Source organism: Perca flavescens, chromosome 19 (assembly GCF_004354835.1).
Source record: "Perca flavescens isolate YP-PL-M2 chromosome 19, PFLA_1.0, whole genome shotgun sequence".
NCBI classification, from domain to species: domain Eukaryota; kingdom Metazoa; phylum Chordata; class Actinopteri; order Perciformes; family Percidae; genus Perca; species Perca flavescens.
In genome coordinates, this window is record NC_041349.1 from 21,399,687 (window position 1) to 21,417,426 (window position 17,740).

Sequence of the window (17,740 nt, forward strand, 5' to 3'; positions counted from 1 at the left end):
CAGATCTATCCAGCCGGTCACTGCTCTACATCTGTACAAGATCTGGAAATATTGATTAGGTGATAATTAAATTGTCCATCCCAGCTTGATATGGATAAATAATTGCCCACTAATGCCTGCCTGACATTTTACTGCATTGACTCGATACTGTTTGCAGCAGGGCACCGATAATTATGACGCGTGGCATTCTTCATTTTGTCCTCTAATGAGACCAATCAGAGTTGGCTCGACATTTGCCTAAGAATTAGAAAGGAGTGAAAGTAGGTGAGAAGGAAGGATAGATTTTCTTGTATAGGACCCATTATTCAATGCTTTGGGTTTTATCACAGAGATATTTCCTTGTCTTACAGGAGCATTTCTTTTCTTACATTCCTTCATTTCTTGATGTGTAATTAGTGCTTTGTCAGGATAAGAATAAACTGTCATTCTATGTTGGTCCAAATCACGTAAAGAGGACAAGCAACATCACCACTAGGAGTACTATAAATACTGAGATGAGAAGGTGGCATGGGCATGATGCCACATCACTGCTTTGACTTCCTCACTGCCATCTGTGCGTGTTCCTCCTCTGGCATTCTCACAAAGGCCTTTTGCGCTTTTTTCTCCTTTGTCCCTGTTTGCTAGGTTTAATTAGGTTATTTACTTGAGCCTCACCTCCCAGTGTTTCATTATAGTGGGCATTGCAGATAGGGCTTCACACAGGGCAGGGGCAGATAAAAAGTTAGGACAAAAGATGATGAATGTTGTGAGTGCGGACCGGAATGCAATCTGGCCGCCACGATGCAGAGATGCTCTAATGGCTTCCCAGCAAGGAAGGGGGAAGGCACTGTCAAGATGGCAACGTGATAAATGGTGCCAGAATGGCTGTAAGGACTGTGGGCAAGACAAAGAAAAAGAAAAGCGTCATGAAAGGAGGAAAAAAACGAAGATGACCACAAAATGGAATCTAATTAATCTGGACTTGGTTCCCCCTCCTGACAAATTGAGCGCAGAAGAAGAAGGGGAAGAGAAATTGTTTTTTAGGGACGTGTTCAGCCCCCCCTTACCATTCCACTTTCCTCCCAGGTTGAAAAGGCAAAGGGTTCTGACAATGCTCCTGCACCTGTGGAATGATTAATGGCAGCCGACTCGCCTTACATGCTGCAGAGTGAAAATATCGGCTTCAAAAGCACACCAAGGAGAACCCTACTATAAATATAATTATTCTGCTATTTACTGGTACATTACACAAATGTATGTTTGAGAGGAAAACAATAATCTTTGTGGACCTTTTCTGTTTCCACTTAAGTATATAATGCATATTTTCCTGTACTACATTAATTCCCAATTGGTTTCTAAATGGTAGAATGGACCACTATCACATAGGATTCATATACATTGCATTACAATAATGTAAATACTGATACTATTGTACATAATCGACAGAAAATAAAAAGAGGAAGGACAGAAAGAGAAAGTGTCTCACACATGGATGAACGAGTGGACAACACTGCACTAGTGCCAATAGCTGATTCAATTCAGATGTATGTTGAAGCGACGTCCATACCTTTTAGATATATAAGTGTCCGTGGAAACTAATTTACATGCCACAATGTCACACGCTGTGACAAACTGCCTCTCCATCAATTTGAGCCTCTTCAAGTTGAAAAGTCACTATGGGTTTCCTTTATGTGCCTGGGGTGGCAGTAGCTCAGTCAGTAACCAGAGGGTTGCTGGTTCAAGTCCCTATACGGACCAAAGTATGGTGGTGGACTGGTAGCTGTAGAGGTTCCAGTTCACCTCCTGGGCACTGCCAAGGTGCTCTTGAGCAAGGCACTGCTTGGGGCGCCTTTCCATGGGCAGCTCCCTCACTCTGACATCTCTCCATTAGTGCATGTATAGGTACTGAGCATGTGTGTGTAATTCAGACCTGTATGTAATGTGTGTAATAACAACAGAGTTCCCTTGCGGGATTAATAAAGTATACATTATTATTATTATTAAATTTAAGTTAAATTAACAATCATGCAGAGTCAATGTGCCGGCTTACTATTTAACCTTTAATCTATGTGAGAAAATGGATGAAGTCATTTCTTACTGAGGACCATAGTACCCTGTGGCATTTTGTGACAATGTCATTGGCTTTTTACTCTCTCTTCCTTGCGGTTTCATTACTCCACATTAAAAGCCAATAGCCCTAGCCATTCCTCATAGTAGTGCTTTTTAGAATAATCCAGATAACTGCGAAAAGGGCATTGTGGATAGATAAGTCTTTCTACTTTTACTGGGAAATATATGTCTCCAATCTAGCCGATTTATAACCAGAATGACTCCCTTCACAAATATACAAGTACATTATCTAGGCCCGCAATTAAACATACTGTATAGTCTGCACAGTATTTCTATGTACATACAGTTAAGGCACATAAAAAAAAAAAACACACACATTCACTCTTTCGGTAGACTAGAGCCCATTACTTTCTGCTGGCAAACATTTGCACTCGAGGCCATGGTCTTTGTGTACCCTCTCGCTCTGTCAACTGAGGCTCAGTTTGGCAAAGGGTGAAAAGGACTAAGAAGAGAAGCGCAACAAACTCCATCAGTCCAAAGGCCACATTTCCAGTCCCCAACAGCCTTTTACCCTAAGGAGGCTCCTTGTCTTTAGAAATCTAACCTTTTTTTTTTTTCTTTCACCCAGCCTCTGTGACTCTATGACACAATATTCCATTAATTCACTTATCCAAACACAGTTGGAAAAATATAGTATACAGTACATGGACACATGGTCACAACCAAGATTCTCATGAAACCATCAACAACTCAGTATCTAGCTCCCTTTTGTTTGGCTTTTCTTTTTATCAGTTGCTTCTCAAATATCGTCATATGGGGTTCTCTTTACCAGCTTTGAGAGATTTGTATATATGTGTATTTCACCGCACCGATCATGTTCATTTTAATCACCTCTAATGTGATGCAAATATTTTGAAGGTTAAAACAATTTTGCCTAATCACCATACAAAAAAAGCATTTCAATGAAAAATGTAAACTATTTTCAAAAAAGTAAAAAGTTTTGAAGCCAGATACTATGCTACATTTCCTTTTTCTAACAGGTTGAGGAACATAATGAATATAAATGCACTTTAAAACTTTGGCTTAAAAGCATCTAGTAACACCCACACACCGTAACAGAAACATGCACACAGAGTCATCCTCTTTACACTTCTATGCATCTCCTGATGAATCATCCTTACATCCACACACACACACACACACACACACACATCAAGAAGGAGCCTTTCAAAAGTGATCTAATGCACTTAATTTCAGTGGATTATTTTAATTATATCCCCTGGGGTTGTTGTTTTTTTTTACTCCTGGGGTGACATTGCACTGTTTGCTTCCGAGTGAAAACCCCCATCGGCCAGTCTGACCCTGATACCACCCACCCTCATTTGTTTCCCCATCTGTAGCTCTTCAAAGACATAGCCACACACACACACACACACAAGCTGAACCGTTTTCTTCAGGGGTTCGCAATTAAAAATTCAAAGACCTCAACTTAGATGTACTGCATGTGGTTTAGTCGGAGACATATTAATAATGTGTAACTGACAAAAACAAGCCGCTAATACACTGCTAATGCCTTATCCTGCAGTATCATATGCACTCATTTAAAGTAGAACAAACTAATTAAATTGTATTAATTTGGACAATTATGTGGCATTTTGACATATCAAATGCAGCAGCTTAGAGGCAATATTTTGACTACAGTATATATTATAATTCTTAGTAATTCATGCTTTTATTAAGCTCTGATACAATCAACATAACCAGTGAGCCAGACAGTGACAGCATTATGAGTTTGTGGTGATGGCGCAATGGATTCAACACATGCCTTTGGTGTGGGAGACCTGGGTTCAATTCCCACTGCGATATATCAACCAATGTGTCCCTGAGCAAGACACTGAACCCATAGTTGCTCCAGAGTTGTGTGGCCTCTGACATATATAGCAATTGTAAGTCACTTTGGATAAAAACGTCAGCTAAATGTAATGTAATGTAATGAGCACATGCATACATACTAATACTGTTTAAACTAGCATGTAAAGCTTGCAGCTCAAGGCAAAGTATAACAACTGTGCAGTACTACTCTCAGGTAATCAATTCCACCCAATAGTAGCGTCCGGCAGTCTTCAAAATGTTTTTGCATTTGCAATGATACTGTATTCTGACTGATCACACTCATTGTTGAGTGGGGAAAAGCTGATTTTTACCTAAAAAATGTTTCAATGGCCACCATTTGTCTTCCTCTCTTTTATGTGCAATACTCTTCCCTCACTGCTGCATAAAACTAGTGGCCTGTGAAAGGTCACTTTGGTCCTTGAGTGACTGTTTGTGGTACCTCCCCTGCATATTCTTTGTCCCAGTAATACGTTTTTGGTATGAGGATAGCCATGACTGCGGCTCGCTGCAGAGAACAGTATGCCGAGAGATTGCTCTTTTCAGGTTTCTTAGGAACTGCATTTTAATTGTAGTTTAATATTTTCTTCACTGTCCATTATATTTATCCAAACAGATTAGTTAAATATTCACTAAACCTTAGAATGTGAAGACTAGTAGTAGGTGATGGTAGGGCGTACAGTAGAAATGGGAAAATAAGAATGAAAAGGCCTATTTCTTTTTCCCAAAAAGCTTGGTTTAGGTGCAACCTCGTTAGCTGAACTTAGGAACATTCGCAGGATATCTGAGCTGCTGAAAGGAAGCCAATTGCCATCTAGCAGGATTGCTGGAGCATGAGCTAGTTTGCCTGTAAGCGCTTGAGAAAACAGTGCAGGGAATGTGTCACTTCTTATGGCCTGACAACTGGCATCCATCGGAAATGGCTTGGCACTACTTATCCATAAAATTACAGTCTGTTTAAATATACAATGTCGAATCCCTGGAATGATTTGCTACATAATCCATCTCCGCTACTACGGAGACACATATGAGGCAAGCTTTTCCGCTCCGTGGTCGGGGGCAAAGACAATTATGTGAAGTTTATGCTATAAAGAAATAGGACAAGCCCAATCATATTGTAATTCTCTCTTGAATACAGCCAGTCAACTATCTTGCTTATTTGATTTTCCATTCCACTTTCCCCATCCATATCTTTTGATTCCTGCTCCATGTAGTGAAAAAAGCCAGCAGCTTAGTAGATTGCCATCTGCACATGCTCTCATGGTGATATTTTCTTATCAATCTCACATAACATTGACAACACATGTGTGATAGAAGCATCAAAATCCCACTCTCTTATTATCCATACATGTGATTACATTGGCAGTAAGCTGACATGGCCAAAGAAGGTTTATCACTTTTGCCATTTCTAACATCTTTTAAAGTCTGTGCAGCCCTAGCATGATAACTATTGGCCATTTTGCTGCAGCACTGCCATTTAATGAATCGTTCCATTGCCTAGTGGATAACAGAATGAACAAATGGCTCTATGTTAGTGGCTGCCACTGCCTATCCTATCAGATAATTAACTTTTTGCAAATAGACTGCGCTGACTACCAAACCGAGTAAGCCTGCACAATTAGAATTACTTATCTATGTTTCTCCCTTTTTCCCAGACAAACAAGACAAACAAATCCAAATTTCATACTTCTTGCTCAAAGGTTTTTTGCTCAAATGGTCACACACAAATTGGCCCCAGATTTGTGTTTTCATACAGTATATAAATGAAAAAGTAATGAATGAGGGGAGACGTCTTGAAATTGAAGCCTCTGTTTTATTTTGCATCTTCGTTCGACGTCTGCCCAGATGTTCAGAATTTCCTACAGGAGGGCCTAGTGTTTTCCACCGCCCTCCCCCTGCTCTTCTCTCTTTTTTCTCTGGCGGTTGGTCTCGCCCCAACAGTGGCGCAATTCAATATTTATATGTTTCCTTCTGTTTGGTTTCCACCGCAAAGGGAGGTGGGCTTTCATGTGTCTGATTTGCCACAGCAGCGATTCAGTTCCAGCTTTTAAAGCGTTGGGGGCCGTTTGAACAAAGCCATCTGTTTGAGTGGGCCATTTTATTAAGTGACAAACTGGATCCCTCTACCTCGCTAATGTGTCCCATGGGAGATCGCGGTAGCTTGTGTGTGTGTGTGTGTGTGTGTGTATGCGTATGTGTGTGTATGTTTATGTGTGTGTGTTAGAGAGACAGACACAGGAAGAGAGAGAGAGAGATAGAGAGGGTACAAGTGTTCCTCTGCAAACAAGAGACTACATCACTGATGTAGCCGTCACTGCAGAACTGAAAGGTTTTTGCCTTTATGAATCTACAATGATAATTGAATACGGGGGCCTTTCAGTTTCCATCTTATCCCATGAAGCACAGACTAAGAAGCTCAGCACTGTTCCATAAATAACCCTTCATATTTATTTAATGGAACCTTCCAGAATTTTCTATTGTTCCACACAACCCAATTTATTAATGTGGTTCGCCCATTTGCAATGTTTGCTCCATCCAGCGAGAATATTCTGACACTCTTGAGAGTGTGTGTCTGTGTGTTGCTGTACGTGTACGATAGGTTGGGCACCTCTGGAGCCCTTTTCTGCCTTTCCCGCCTGTCTCGTCAGAGAATCTGTCAGTGCATTGAATGTGGGACAAGAGCATTAGCCATTCTTTTTGAAGCTGTTGCTGCTGTCTGTGCAAAAGTGCCCTAACTCCTGCAGAGCTCTAGCCGGAAGCTGCGACCTTGCATTGCAGTGCCACGGAGCATGAGTAACACACACCCTTACTTGGGTAAAGAACGTCCCACTGGAATTTGATTTTTGCAACCTTAGTCATTGGGCTAAAATTTCGGCAAGGGGAATACGCCAATGAGCTGTGTACGATTTTGCATGCTGTAGTTTTCCTGCCTTTTAAGCCGTGTTGTAAGTGACACACATTTGTTTATTCACGGGAGACTCTTGGAGGCTTATGAGCAAAATAAGAGACCCTGACCCTATCGCTAAATAGACCTACAGCCCTAGTATCCACATGCAGTCTCAATATTAATGTGTCATTAAGCTGCATTCTTGTAAGTTCTATTGAATTAGTTTTACATAATGACCGTTATGAATTTTTGCTTAGAGAGCACATTTAAGCAGTTGGGAAGGGGGGGGGGGATCAATGTAGGAGAAGGCTTGTATTATGAACTTCATTATGTGTGACAAGCAGCACAATATTGATGGAAGAACGGGTCCCCATGATTGCACTGCATTAAAACCTCTGCAGTGAATTAATGTACTATTCCTGATCCAGTAATTAACAATCATTCGGGGGCCATATCCCTTTTCAAGTAATCACTAATTGCAATAGGAATTTCAGTTTCCATTTAAGGCAAGATTACCGATAAGCATGCAATTCAAATCAGCCAACAGTTCTAATTAAGCTCCAGTTCCTTTTCTTTCTTTCTGCCTTGTGAGCACATACAATGTGGAGTTTGTTTCCTCAGCATTACAAAAAGACACATTTTTATCATAATGCTGCAGATAGAGAGCTGTTTAGTGCCCCATGAAAATGGTTTATGCTTGTGTTTGTTCCATTGATTAGTATGTGTGGTTTATCTCTCGTTTTTTTCACTTTTGTTTTCTTTTGCATTGTTTATCTCTGTTTGTGTGTCCGCATTACTACCGTCTGTTTTCTTTTTGGCATGGGGTCAGATGTTTCTGAACACTGTATAGACAGATAATTAATCTATAGAGGGTGTTGCTTTATAACCCACACAACTGCATTCACAATCACCAGCAAACCCATTCCCCTGCACCTTTTTTAAATTGAAATACTATGATAATGATATTGCTGCAATGGACTTTCAGAATACTTAAAGGATTAAAACAAAGTAAAATATCCTCGGCACATAAGCGTCACTTTTACACTCTTCCAACATTAGCCACCCCTTTCAGTCCAATTTGCGCCACATGGTGCCATTGTGACAATACATCAATATCACAGAACTGATATTCTGCGGCTTAAAGATGTCGAATGAGGTTAATGGCATCTTTAAATGCTCCTTTCTTCCACCAGTATGTCCAAAATGGAGCAGGGTATTTGCAGACTGCCACCCAATGTGTTAGGATTAATTATCGCCCTCCACAACCCCACCTCACCCTGCAAGTTAAAGATTCAGAGAGGAAATGGCCCTTTTCATGCAAATGAAATTGAATATGTCAGTCAGTATAATTGTGAAAACCAAGCCGTCTTGGACTGGTGTCTGTGCCGAATAGAGGTTCCAACTGAAAGTGGGTTTATTAATGTTCTTCTCTCCACTCTTTGATTCATGCTCTTTAATGGCTTGGCAGATCAAACTTTAGTCTATGGCGGAGCCCTGACAACTTGAAATGTTTTGGCCGTTATGAATGAAACCCAGACTCTGATCTATTCGAGAACAGTATTTAAATGCAATGTTTGGCTATGAGTTAAGCCAATATCAAACAAACTTGTAATGAATGTAGATCCGCAAGATGCTTTGAAGCCGACTATCCTCTAGGTTCATCGCGATGATAGAAAAATATAATATCATTAGATTAGCCTCAGTTACACAACTCAATTTATAGTGTGGCCCTGCAACAGGTACTGTACTTAAAGTTCACCCGACACCTGCCACTGCTGGTTCACCCCAACACATGCCACAACAGGGAATGTAACACATGCACAATCTTTAAAAAAAGTTTCACTCTCAGTATCATGTCTGGATTTTGTTTTAGGTTCTGCTCTGTTTAGGTTGATTAGCTCTGACCATTTTCTATTTGAGAATTTGCTTTTCCTGACTTTTAATTAGTTTTCAATATAGAATTATTCTGAGCAATTCTTTGGCATTTTAATTGTATGTCAAGCACCCCTGCAGCCTACCTTTTGTTTGACATCCAAGATTTAACAAATGATGTCATTGGTGCTGCCTTTTGCCTCTTCTGCTCTGACCACAGCACCTTTTGTGTAGCGCGGCAGAGCATCGCCGTGTGTTTGCCAACTGCTGTTTCCCTACTCCTTCTATACATCTGGTATCATCTGCAGTGTTTTGGACATCTCGGTCTTTGACATACGCAATAGTGGTTGTGCTTGGAGAGTTAGTGGGTTTCTCCTTTTCATATCAGGTCCGCAGACACAGCTACCAGGGTATTTTTTTTTTTTACCTTTCTGGTAATGCATTAAAAATGATATCACACTCTAATTTGGTTGTGGCCCTTATGCTAAATGTATACTTCTTCTGCGAGTTAACAATTCTAGTAAACTGTTGCATGTCCAAGAGCTTGATCTATCTTAGGCCAGTGCAATTGTTGTTAAACGCTGATATTTCTGTGTGATTCAAAAGAAAAACATTTAGTCTGAACTTTGGGGGGAAAGCTGAAAATCACCTAAAACGCCCTGATTTATTGATCAGACCACTTTATTTAAATGGTGGTTACAAAATACTTCTAAAAGGGCCAGAATGATAAGAATGATAGGATACAGTAGCAGCAACGGTAATCAAATTTAATGTTCCGTGTGTGTGCTGCCCACATTGTTGAAGGTTTCCAATTTCAATTCATGTCTTTCCATTAAAATATATATACTTCCAGTCATAAAGAAGTCTGCCCCCTCAGCCCTGTGGACATGGGTGTTCTTAAGAATAGTAAAGACTTTCAGTCAGCCACCAAATTATTAACATGGTGTTGATCCATGAAAAATAGAGCAAGGGGATGCTATGAAGAGCTTCTTCCTTTCCAGCGGCAGCGAATGTGAACAAGGTTGTGTAATGACCCCGAGGGAGAGCAGGAACCGGTCCATGCCACTAACCTTTTAGCTTGTGACAGGCTTTACATTTCTCATTTGTTTGCCGGCGACAGCTTAGCACTGGATTAACAGGTGCCTAGCCATGGTCTTAATTCATCTTTACCTCTCAAAGGAGATGCCAACATGCAGCAGAGGTAATAGGAGATTTAACTGGATGGCAGTTTATTTTAATTGAGATTTATTTCATATGATTAAAGGAAAAGCAATGTCCACACACTATGCCCGATAATATTCCATGTTTCTATTTAACATTATTATAGATACATCTTTCCATGTTCTTATTAGAGAAGCTTCTATGTTGCAATTTTCCAACACAAGAAGTGCATCATCAGGGTTCTGTGGTTAAAGCTTTCTCTGTGGTGCATGAGTCTGCACAATGTTTGTTCATCGACCATATCTTTTTGGTTGCTGTCAAGGTGCTTGTCATGGTATTGTTCAGAGAAAACAGAGCTTTCCATCAGCCTCTGTCTACCTTGACGCCATACGAGGAGTCTACCAAAATGGATGTTTGTCAGCGGCAGACCTAAAATGGGGGTATGATGGTGCTATCAGCGGCCATGTCTGTGAAAACACCATTACCTCCATGTCACGCCTCAATCACTCCCCACTGAGCAATGACTCTTCTCTCCCCCCCCTCCACCCACTCGCTCTTCCCCTCACCTCCAGTGCTGATCTCCTGTACATGTCCTAGCAGTCTATCACAGCCGGCGTAGAGAGACGCACCGAGCCATAATGGAACAGCCCCAATGGCATATCAATTACCCATCAACACCCTCTTGGCTGGATGCCAATGTGTACCACACCCCAGCAAAGTCAATGAGATAAGGTGCAAATGCAGATATAATGGTGCTTTTTGCGGCGTACAAATTACACAGTGTCAACTCTGCTGCCCAACTGTCGGAACTGTCAGCCGGTGAATAAGAGGGAGTCCCTGAGAAGTGTGTGGGTTTGTTGATGTGTGTGCATGTCATGAGGCAATCAGGTGATTTCCCAGACTCATTTGCCCAGTGGAAGCCCAGCTGCTTGCCTGTTTATCTGTTCGCCCTTTTGATTGCTGACCACACATCTTATGTCACCTCTCCAAAAATCCTGCAGGTTAATTTGTCCCCCGCTCGCAGCACCACTGCCACTGCTGCTGGGCAGTACAATCTGGGTGGGGAAATCACTCTGCACACAGGCACGCGAACAAGCACAATCGCACATTCTCACACACAGATGAGGTGATTCAGATGGTTGGCATTACTGCAGCTGTTGGGCCCCTAATGGCCTGCTGAACTGATTGATAAAAGGCAAACAGTTGCTATGCAGGGGGACAGATGGAGCTGTACCTCCCACTGAAGCTGGCACTCGAGCTTCAGAGGAAAATACTACGGGCGGGGGGGTCCGACTTAGCACTATGACATTATTATTGAAATAAGCCTTGATCATAATGATAAAGCTGGGATGTAAATCTCAAAATCTCATCAGGGAGAGATGGCTTCCTTTGATTACTAATCACTTTCATGTGTTTGGATTTTGTTGTAATAGAAACGTCAGCTCAGGAGCAGGAACTGAAAAGGCGAAACAGAACTCAGTTTTTGGAATTGGATGTAAATAGGGAACTGTTATAATGGCTGGCAAAGCCTGAATTATATTGGGGAATAATTTTACTTGACAAAATCAAACTGCATGAACAGGACTGCAGCTCTTTTCACTGTTATGGAGATCAGAGTCTGAACAAATGCTATTGTACCGTGTTGGAAAACCACTACAGTAGATGGGAACAGCCATGTCCGTGTCCACACAAAGCAAACACTGTTCCATTCTGCTATTCTCTCACCTCCACGCCCCTACATTTGTAGCATTTCTATCCTCATTGCCTTCACACTTGACTTGTTGTGCTGAATTGAGGGGCCAATTAGGAACAACAGAATGCTCACATCGCCGATCTGAGCGTTGCAAGGACCTCATCAGGTGAATAACCTGATTGGTGGTTTTTGAGAGACTAGTGTTAGTTTCTACTCAACCTATATAATAGATAAGCTTCTGTTTCTCTGCAACAGTTAGGAAAATGTTAATCAGATCACTGAATGGCCACATGATTAATGTCCATTGGAATAGCATGTTGACAGTGTGATGGGGAACAGCTTGTAAAGATAGAGGACTTTTATGTTGAATAACATGTAAAAGGCCAGTTCATCCAACCAATCATCTTCACATAAATTAATAGAAAATGCTTAGTGATCTAAACTTAAGGTATTTCCTGATTTTAAGAATCTATTTCCCCCTTTAGTGGCATTATCAATTAGTTATTTAAAAGTAGCCTAAACACACAATACAAAGAAGATTACAAAGAAAATTGTTACAAAATTGTAGTCATTTCCATTATAGCCTTCTCTGTAGATTGTGTTGTAAACAAAGTAATTCCTCTGTGAACATATTGACCACAATAACACTTTTTACTGTCACAAAGGGAAGAGGCAATGTTTTTACAGAAGTTTGCAGCCTTGACACAAACCGACATTTTTTACATTTCAGAACAAATCAATCATCAAGTATATCATCTTTTCATTTCTTTTCTCCAGTGATTGATCTCAACACTTTCCTTAGTCCCCACAAAAAAAGTATTTCCTTTTATCCAAGAATTCCTCTTTAAAACTCCCTCATAAGTAGGGTTGAGTACGGAAACGCAGTGCCAATCGGGCACCGGTTCCGACGTAAACGGTAGTAACGAGACCGAATAAGAACGAAAATTTCGGTGCCTCATTTAGGTGCCTGACTTTTTTTTTTTTTTTTTTTCAGAAGCATCGCTGCACGGAACGCTATGTTACCATTAGCTAATAGCTGGAATAAGATGCTGACAGCTTACTTTAAGCAGTGTAAAGTGTGACTGTATTTCCCTGTAGAGGATTCCAACACCGGGAGGTAACCGTCCGCAGCTGCCGTTGTCGGAAAAACAACACAGATGGTGCGTTTACTTGAAACACGCCAGCCTTGTGGTGCATTTTAAGTTATTGTAAAATAACCCTTTTCCCATCTGGTGCTTGTTTTTTTTTCGTTTAACAGCAATTTACTGGTGAAATAAGTCATTGTTATAAGTTATTGTTATTACATTATTAAGCAATCATTTCATTTTGACCATATGGCCTTAGCAATAAACAAGCCGTTCTTTAATGTCGCCAACTGTCATTTTGTGTTCCTTTTTTATATTTTGTATTATATATCTTTCGGTTCAGGCACTGGCACCATTTTAAAAGTATCGTTTTAGCACCGGTATCGGAAAAAACCCAAACGATACCCAACCCTACTCATAAGTCGCAGTTATCCTTCAAAGGAGATTTCAGAGTTATGAAGAAATACTCCCAGTCTCCCTGTCCTTAACTTCTGATCTCAACTACGGATCTGTTTCCACAATAAAGTCAGTACAATCTCTTGTCTTGACCTCCGAAGACAATCCTCTTAACAGGCACATGCTGAAATCTGCAACTTTGTTACTTCCTACTGTGTGTGGCTTGATAAGTGAGATGAATTGCTCTGTCTGCAAAGCTTAGAATGCTCACTAACTGTTTTTCTTATCTTTTATTCTGTTTCTGTCCCTCTCCAGCACCACCAAAGTTTTTAAGAACCCCCAATGACCAAACAGGCGTGCAAGGAGGCGTGGCATCCTTCATCTGCCAAGCTACAGGAGATCCACGGCCGAAGATTGTGTGGAACAAGAAGGGGAAGAAAGTCAGCAACCAGAGATTTGAGGTATTAGGTCTATTGTTCTGATGTAAAATGCTCGACAAAATGGGAATGCTTCAAGCACTGCTTTTGGCTCTGCTCCCACATATTCCATCGCGCCATGCCCAGCTCGCTTGCATTTCGCCCTGACTTGCCACCACGCATTAGCAGGCTATAATAGCCATGCTGGCCAGCCTTTTAAACATGCATGGGTTTTAATGAGCAAGTACACAAAAGATCAGGGGACAGATTTGTAATTAAATAAAAGACAAGAAAAGAGTAATTGGACAGAAGAAAAAGCTTGTGGCTTGACCCAGATACCTACATTAGCATCACGCCACATTTGCCAGCTTTATGCAAAGTGAAAGGGGAAGTAACGGTTTCACTTTGGAAAATATCCTTTTGCTTTGTGGCATCTTTATCTAAATGCATGTCCTACCCTCCTTATTTCGGCTGAAGCTTTGATTTCTGGTCAGCTTTAATCTGCACTTGGGCTCAGTACGCATGAAACACATCATCGCAGAACACTGATAAGATTTCTATTAATTTTTGTGTCAGTCCTCGGGACTATCATGGTGTCGCTTTTTTCCCCCCTCTGCTCTAGATGCCATATTTGCTTGCTACTGCAATGGCTTAACGGAGCTTGGCGACCTCTTACCGCCTCTTCTTTGCGTCTCATGCCCACTAATCTAATCTTATCAGAGTTCATCGCGTTTGCATTGCACGTTGTGCTGAATGCTAAAACGCTCGTTTTCATTCTCTCATTGCCTCACAGAGCTTGCTGGCTGCCGCCATTCCATGTCCATTCAAATCGTACACTGCCGTCTCATCTTCTAACAAAAAACCATTTCCTTTTAGACATCTCACAACTTCCTTTCCAATGCTTCTGCTTTGACTAAGAAGGGAGGCTGTTTTTTACCATCACCTGCTGTCAGCTTGAATGCCAACACCGCTATAGCTTGGCTAATGAAATGTTGAAATGTATTGTAAACTAACACATGCACAGATGTATGGTGAACTTTTAAAATGTCCGTAGGCCTCTGTGTGTGTTTGTGCGTGTGTGTGTGTTTGTATGCGAGCGTGTGAGGCGGAGGTCTCAGGCCTATCTTTATTGAAATCTACCTCTATGCCTAAAAGACATTGAGTTATGACACAGGGCTTTCTAAAAATCAGTGAGTATACAACATGTAGCATGCAAAAAAAATAGCTGAATAAGCTACAACAAACACCTGTTTGTGCACATTTTATGTGTCGTTCGTCTAATACAGTCGGTCCTGTCTTATGTACCACTATCTCACCTCATGGTACAACTGTCCGTAACCGTTTATCAAGCCACCTTTAACTGTTTGTGCTTGTTTCTGTCCCATTGACACAATCCAGTGTGATGCATTTTCAAGGGATAGAATGTTAACTTTAAGAGTGGGACACATTCAGATTTAAATTTCACTCTGCAACCCGATATCCCCAGCAAAACATTCTGACTACAATAACTTTTCCCATTCTTAAAGTTAGTCAGCCGATCGACTATTTTACCAATTATTGCACAAATTAGTAGTAGATAGTTAATAGTTTATTTAAAAGACAGCACGTCTGAACACATAATAAATGAACATACCCACAACCAAATTTTTTTGGAATCAAATATGCTCAGTACCTACATTTTCTCTATACACATTCTAATTCTGCACAGATCTTGACGTTACTTTTTGTACATGTACAGTATGTACAACCACAATATTCACAAATGAACACCAAATCACTAGGGCTTAACGTAAGGTAGGCAGCAGCTTTTGTTTCTGTCATAGGAAGCACATTGTGTCACCATCAGTGTTGTTAGCCAAATGTCCTCGACAGTGTTGTCTTTTTTTCTCTGCGGAAGGTCCCTCGCCCATTGTGAACCATAAAATCTCCTTTAACATATCCTGTCTCTCGCACCTGCAGGTGATAGAGTTCGACGACGGCTCTGGTTCAGTGCTAAGAATTCAGCCATTACGCACGCCCCGAGATGAAGCCATATATGAATGCGTCGCCTCCAACAGTGTTGGAGAGACGAGCGCTACCACCAGACTCACTGTTTTACGTGGTAGGTCCTTCTCAGCAACCCCACAAGAAAAGAAAAATCACACACCACTAACATGCCATTTTTCTCCCAGCTAACCCAGGTAAGCTTACATTGACTTGTTTTATGTCTGTCCTGTCCTCTTTTTCTTTGTTTCTTACTGTTGCACCGCACAGTCAACCCAATTAGAGACTCTGGTTTCACTCACGTTGTGTATTCTAACTTGATAAGATTTAGTCCATTAGCCATTTAGCCAAGTAAGTTTCCGTTTCTAAGTGACTTAAGTCATTTGCATACAGATGCCTGACACAATAATTAAAATGCCAGTTAAATTATGCAAATATCCATCCATTCCTACCCTGCGGTGGTTTAATGGAAAAGCTCAGCATTGCTTTTCAAATCAGTCATTTTTCATCTCTGCACTTCAGCTTTGATATTATTTTGGCCGTGTAGAAAATGAAGCAGTGTATTCTTATGTGATTAACGATCATATATTGCATATGTTAGCATTCTAGCTTGCAGTTGCCTCAATGCAGAGATGTTTCAGTGACCAGTGGCTTTTAATAGCCAGCACTCCTCTGCACAAACATGTGTAACAATCCAGACAGGAAAGGTCAGCCACTTTGTTTACTTCCAGTGAGAATAAAAGTCAGATGACAAATATCAAGTTGGTTGACAGTGCCTCCTTTATAATAAGCAATGAGCAAAATGTTATCTTGATCACACACAACATTCCATTCAAAGGCAAATGTGTGGTGGCCCTTAGCTCAAAAGGGTGAGTAATATCTCTCTAAAACATGACTTGTTTGGCTGTGAATGGAGAAAATTGCTTTAGAAAAAAAGCCTTGGGCTGCTTGAATAAGGTGTGCTCCATTATGTACCACAATTACACAACATGGTAAATGAGGTTCTATTGAGAGGGTTGCTTCCATCCTATAGAAAAAAAGCTGGCTCTGCGAGTCTCTGAAGCCCCCCTCCGCTGCTTCTTATCTCACCAATGAGCCAACAAAGGCCCCTTGCACTGTCTCCAGAGGCAGATTGAAAGAGAAAGGTGGCACGTTCACATGCAGCTCTCTCCTGTTTACTCTGGAGCATACAGTGAGTGCATGTATGCTCGCTCTCACCTGCAATATTGTGCATATTTCCTGTTCCTTTTCCCTCCTGCTCGGTCTCTATCTCTGTTTTTCCCCTTCTCACACACACACACACACACACACACACACACACACACACACACACACACCTAAGCGGCGGGTATAGAAGCTGCTCTTCCCAGCTCCACGGCCTAGCATTAGCATGTTTATTACTATTTCCATTTTGCTTTTCTGCTCGCTCTCCATTCCCATCAATGTATTGGAGGTGAGTAGAGGCCTATCACGGACCCAAAAAATAGAAAAACAGAGAAAAGCTTTTTTTTTTCTCGTCTTTGGTGCAAATAAAAAAGGATGTGCTTCCTGTCCTTACAATGCCTCCCGTGGATGCATATGAACACAGAATATTGGCAGCGTGAATGATTAGTTATATATATGTTCATTTCACTACCCTCTGTCAGAACTTGCTGTGACATAACCGGGAGCCAACCTATACACAGTTTAAGCGCTTACAGTTGCTAGACATCTGGTGTCTGGTAGGTCTTACAGAGGAAATGTATTGTTAGGACAAAGGCACACTGGTGGTGATGGTGTTAAAAAGGTAAATAATAGACTGAATAATTATTATGAGCACTGATAGCAATCATAGACAAAGGAAAGAAAGCAAGATGAAAATCAAATATAAACAAAAAGGAAATGATGACCCAGTGCTGGCCACAGACACGGATATCAAGCATGACTATAATAAGATCATCTTTAGCTAGCCATATTATTTGAGTTTACACTTCAACAGTTATAACTTCAAGTTGTAGACATCCATTATAGAGCCAAACTGATTCCCTCCATTACTCAAAGACTCAACATAAGGGTGACTTTCAGGACAATGGGAGTAAGCTGACACACTTTACTGTGAGGGCATCGCACTGTATGGGTAACTTGAGGTAACACAAAGGAGGCATTATATATTATTGAGGAGACCAAAAAGCTCCCTCCTTCCAAAATTACTTTGTGCAATACAATAAACACAGTGATTTGCTACTCATCATTCCACATGACACAAATTGCAGTTTGAAAAATGCAACTTCACATTTTTAAAGTCCGATCTGTCACCGTGACAAGCAAA

General features: G+C 41.0%; 1 protein-coding gene across 9 annotated transcripts in view; it reads left to right on the plus strand.

Moving 5' to 3' along the window:
- LOC114545729 (receptor-type tyrosine-protein phosphatase delta) overlaps nt 1-17,740 on the plus strand; it is a 132,859-nt gene that overhangs the window by 47,828 nt on the left and 67,291 nt on the right. For all 9 annotated transcript variants that reach the window (XM_028564196.1, XM_028564200.1, XM_028564201.1 and 6 more), the window contains exons 3-4: nt 13,349-13,494; nt 15,409-15,550. In XM_028564196.1, the coding sequence (XP_028419997.1) occupies nt 13,349-13,494; nt 15,409-15,550 (288 nt within the window). The remainder of the gene's footprint in view (nt 1-13,348; nt 13,495-15,408; nt 15,551-17,740) is intronic.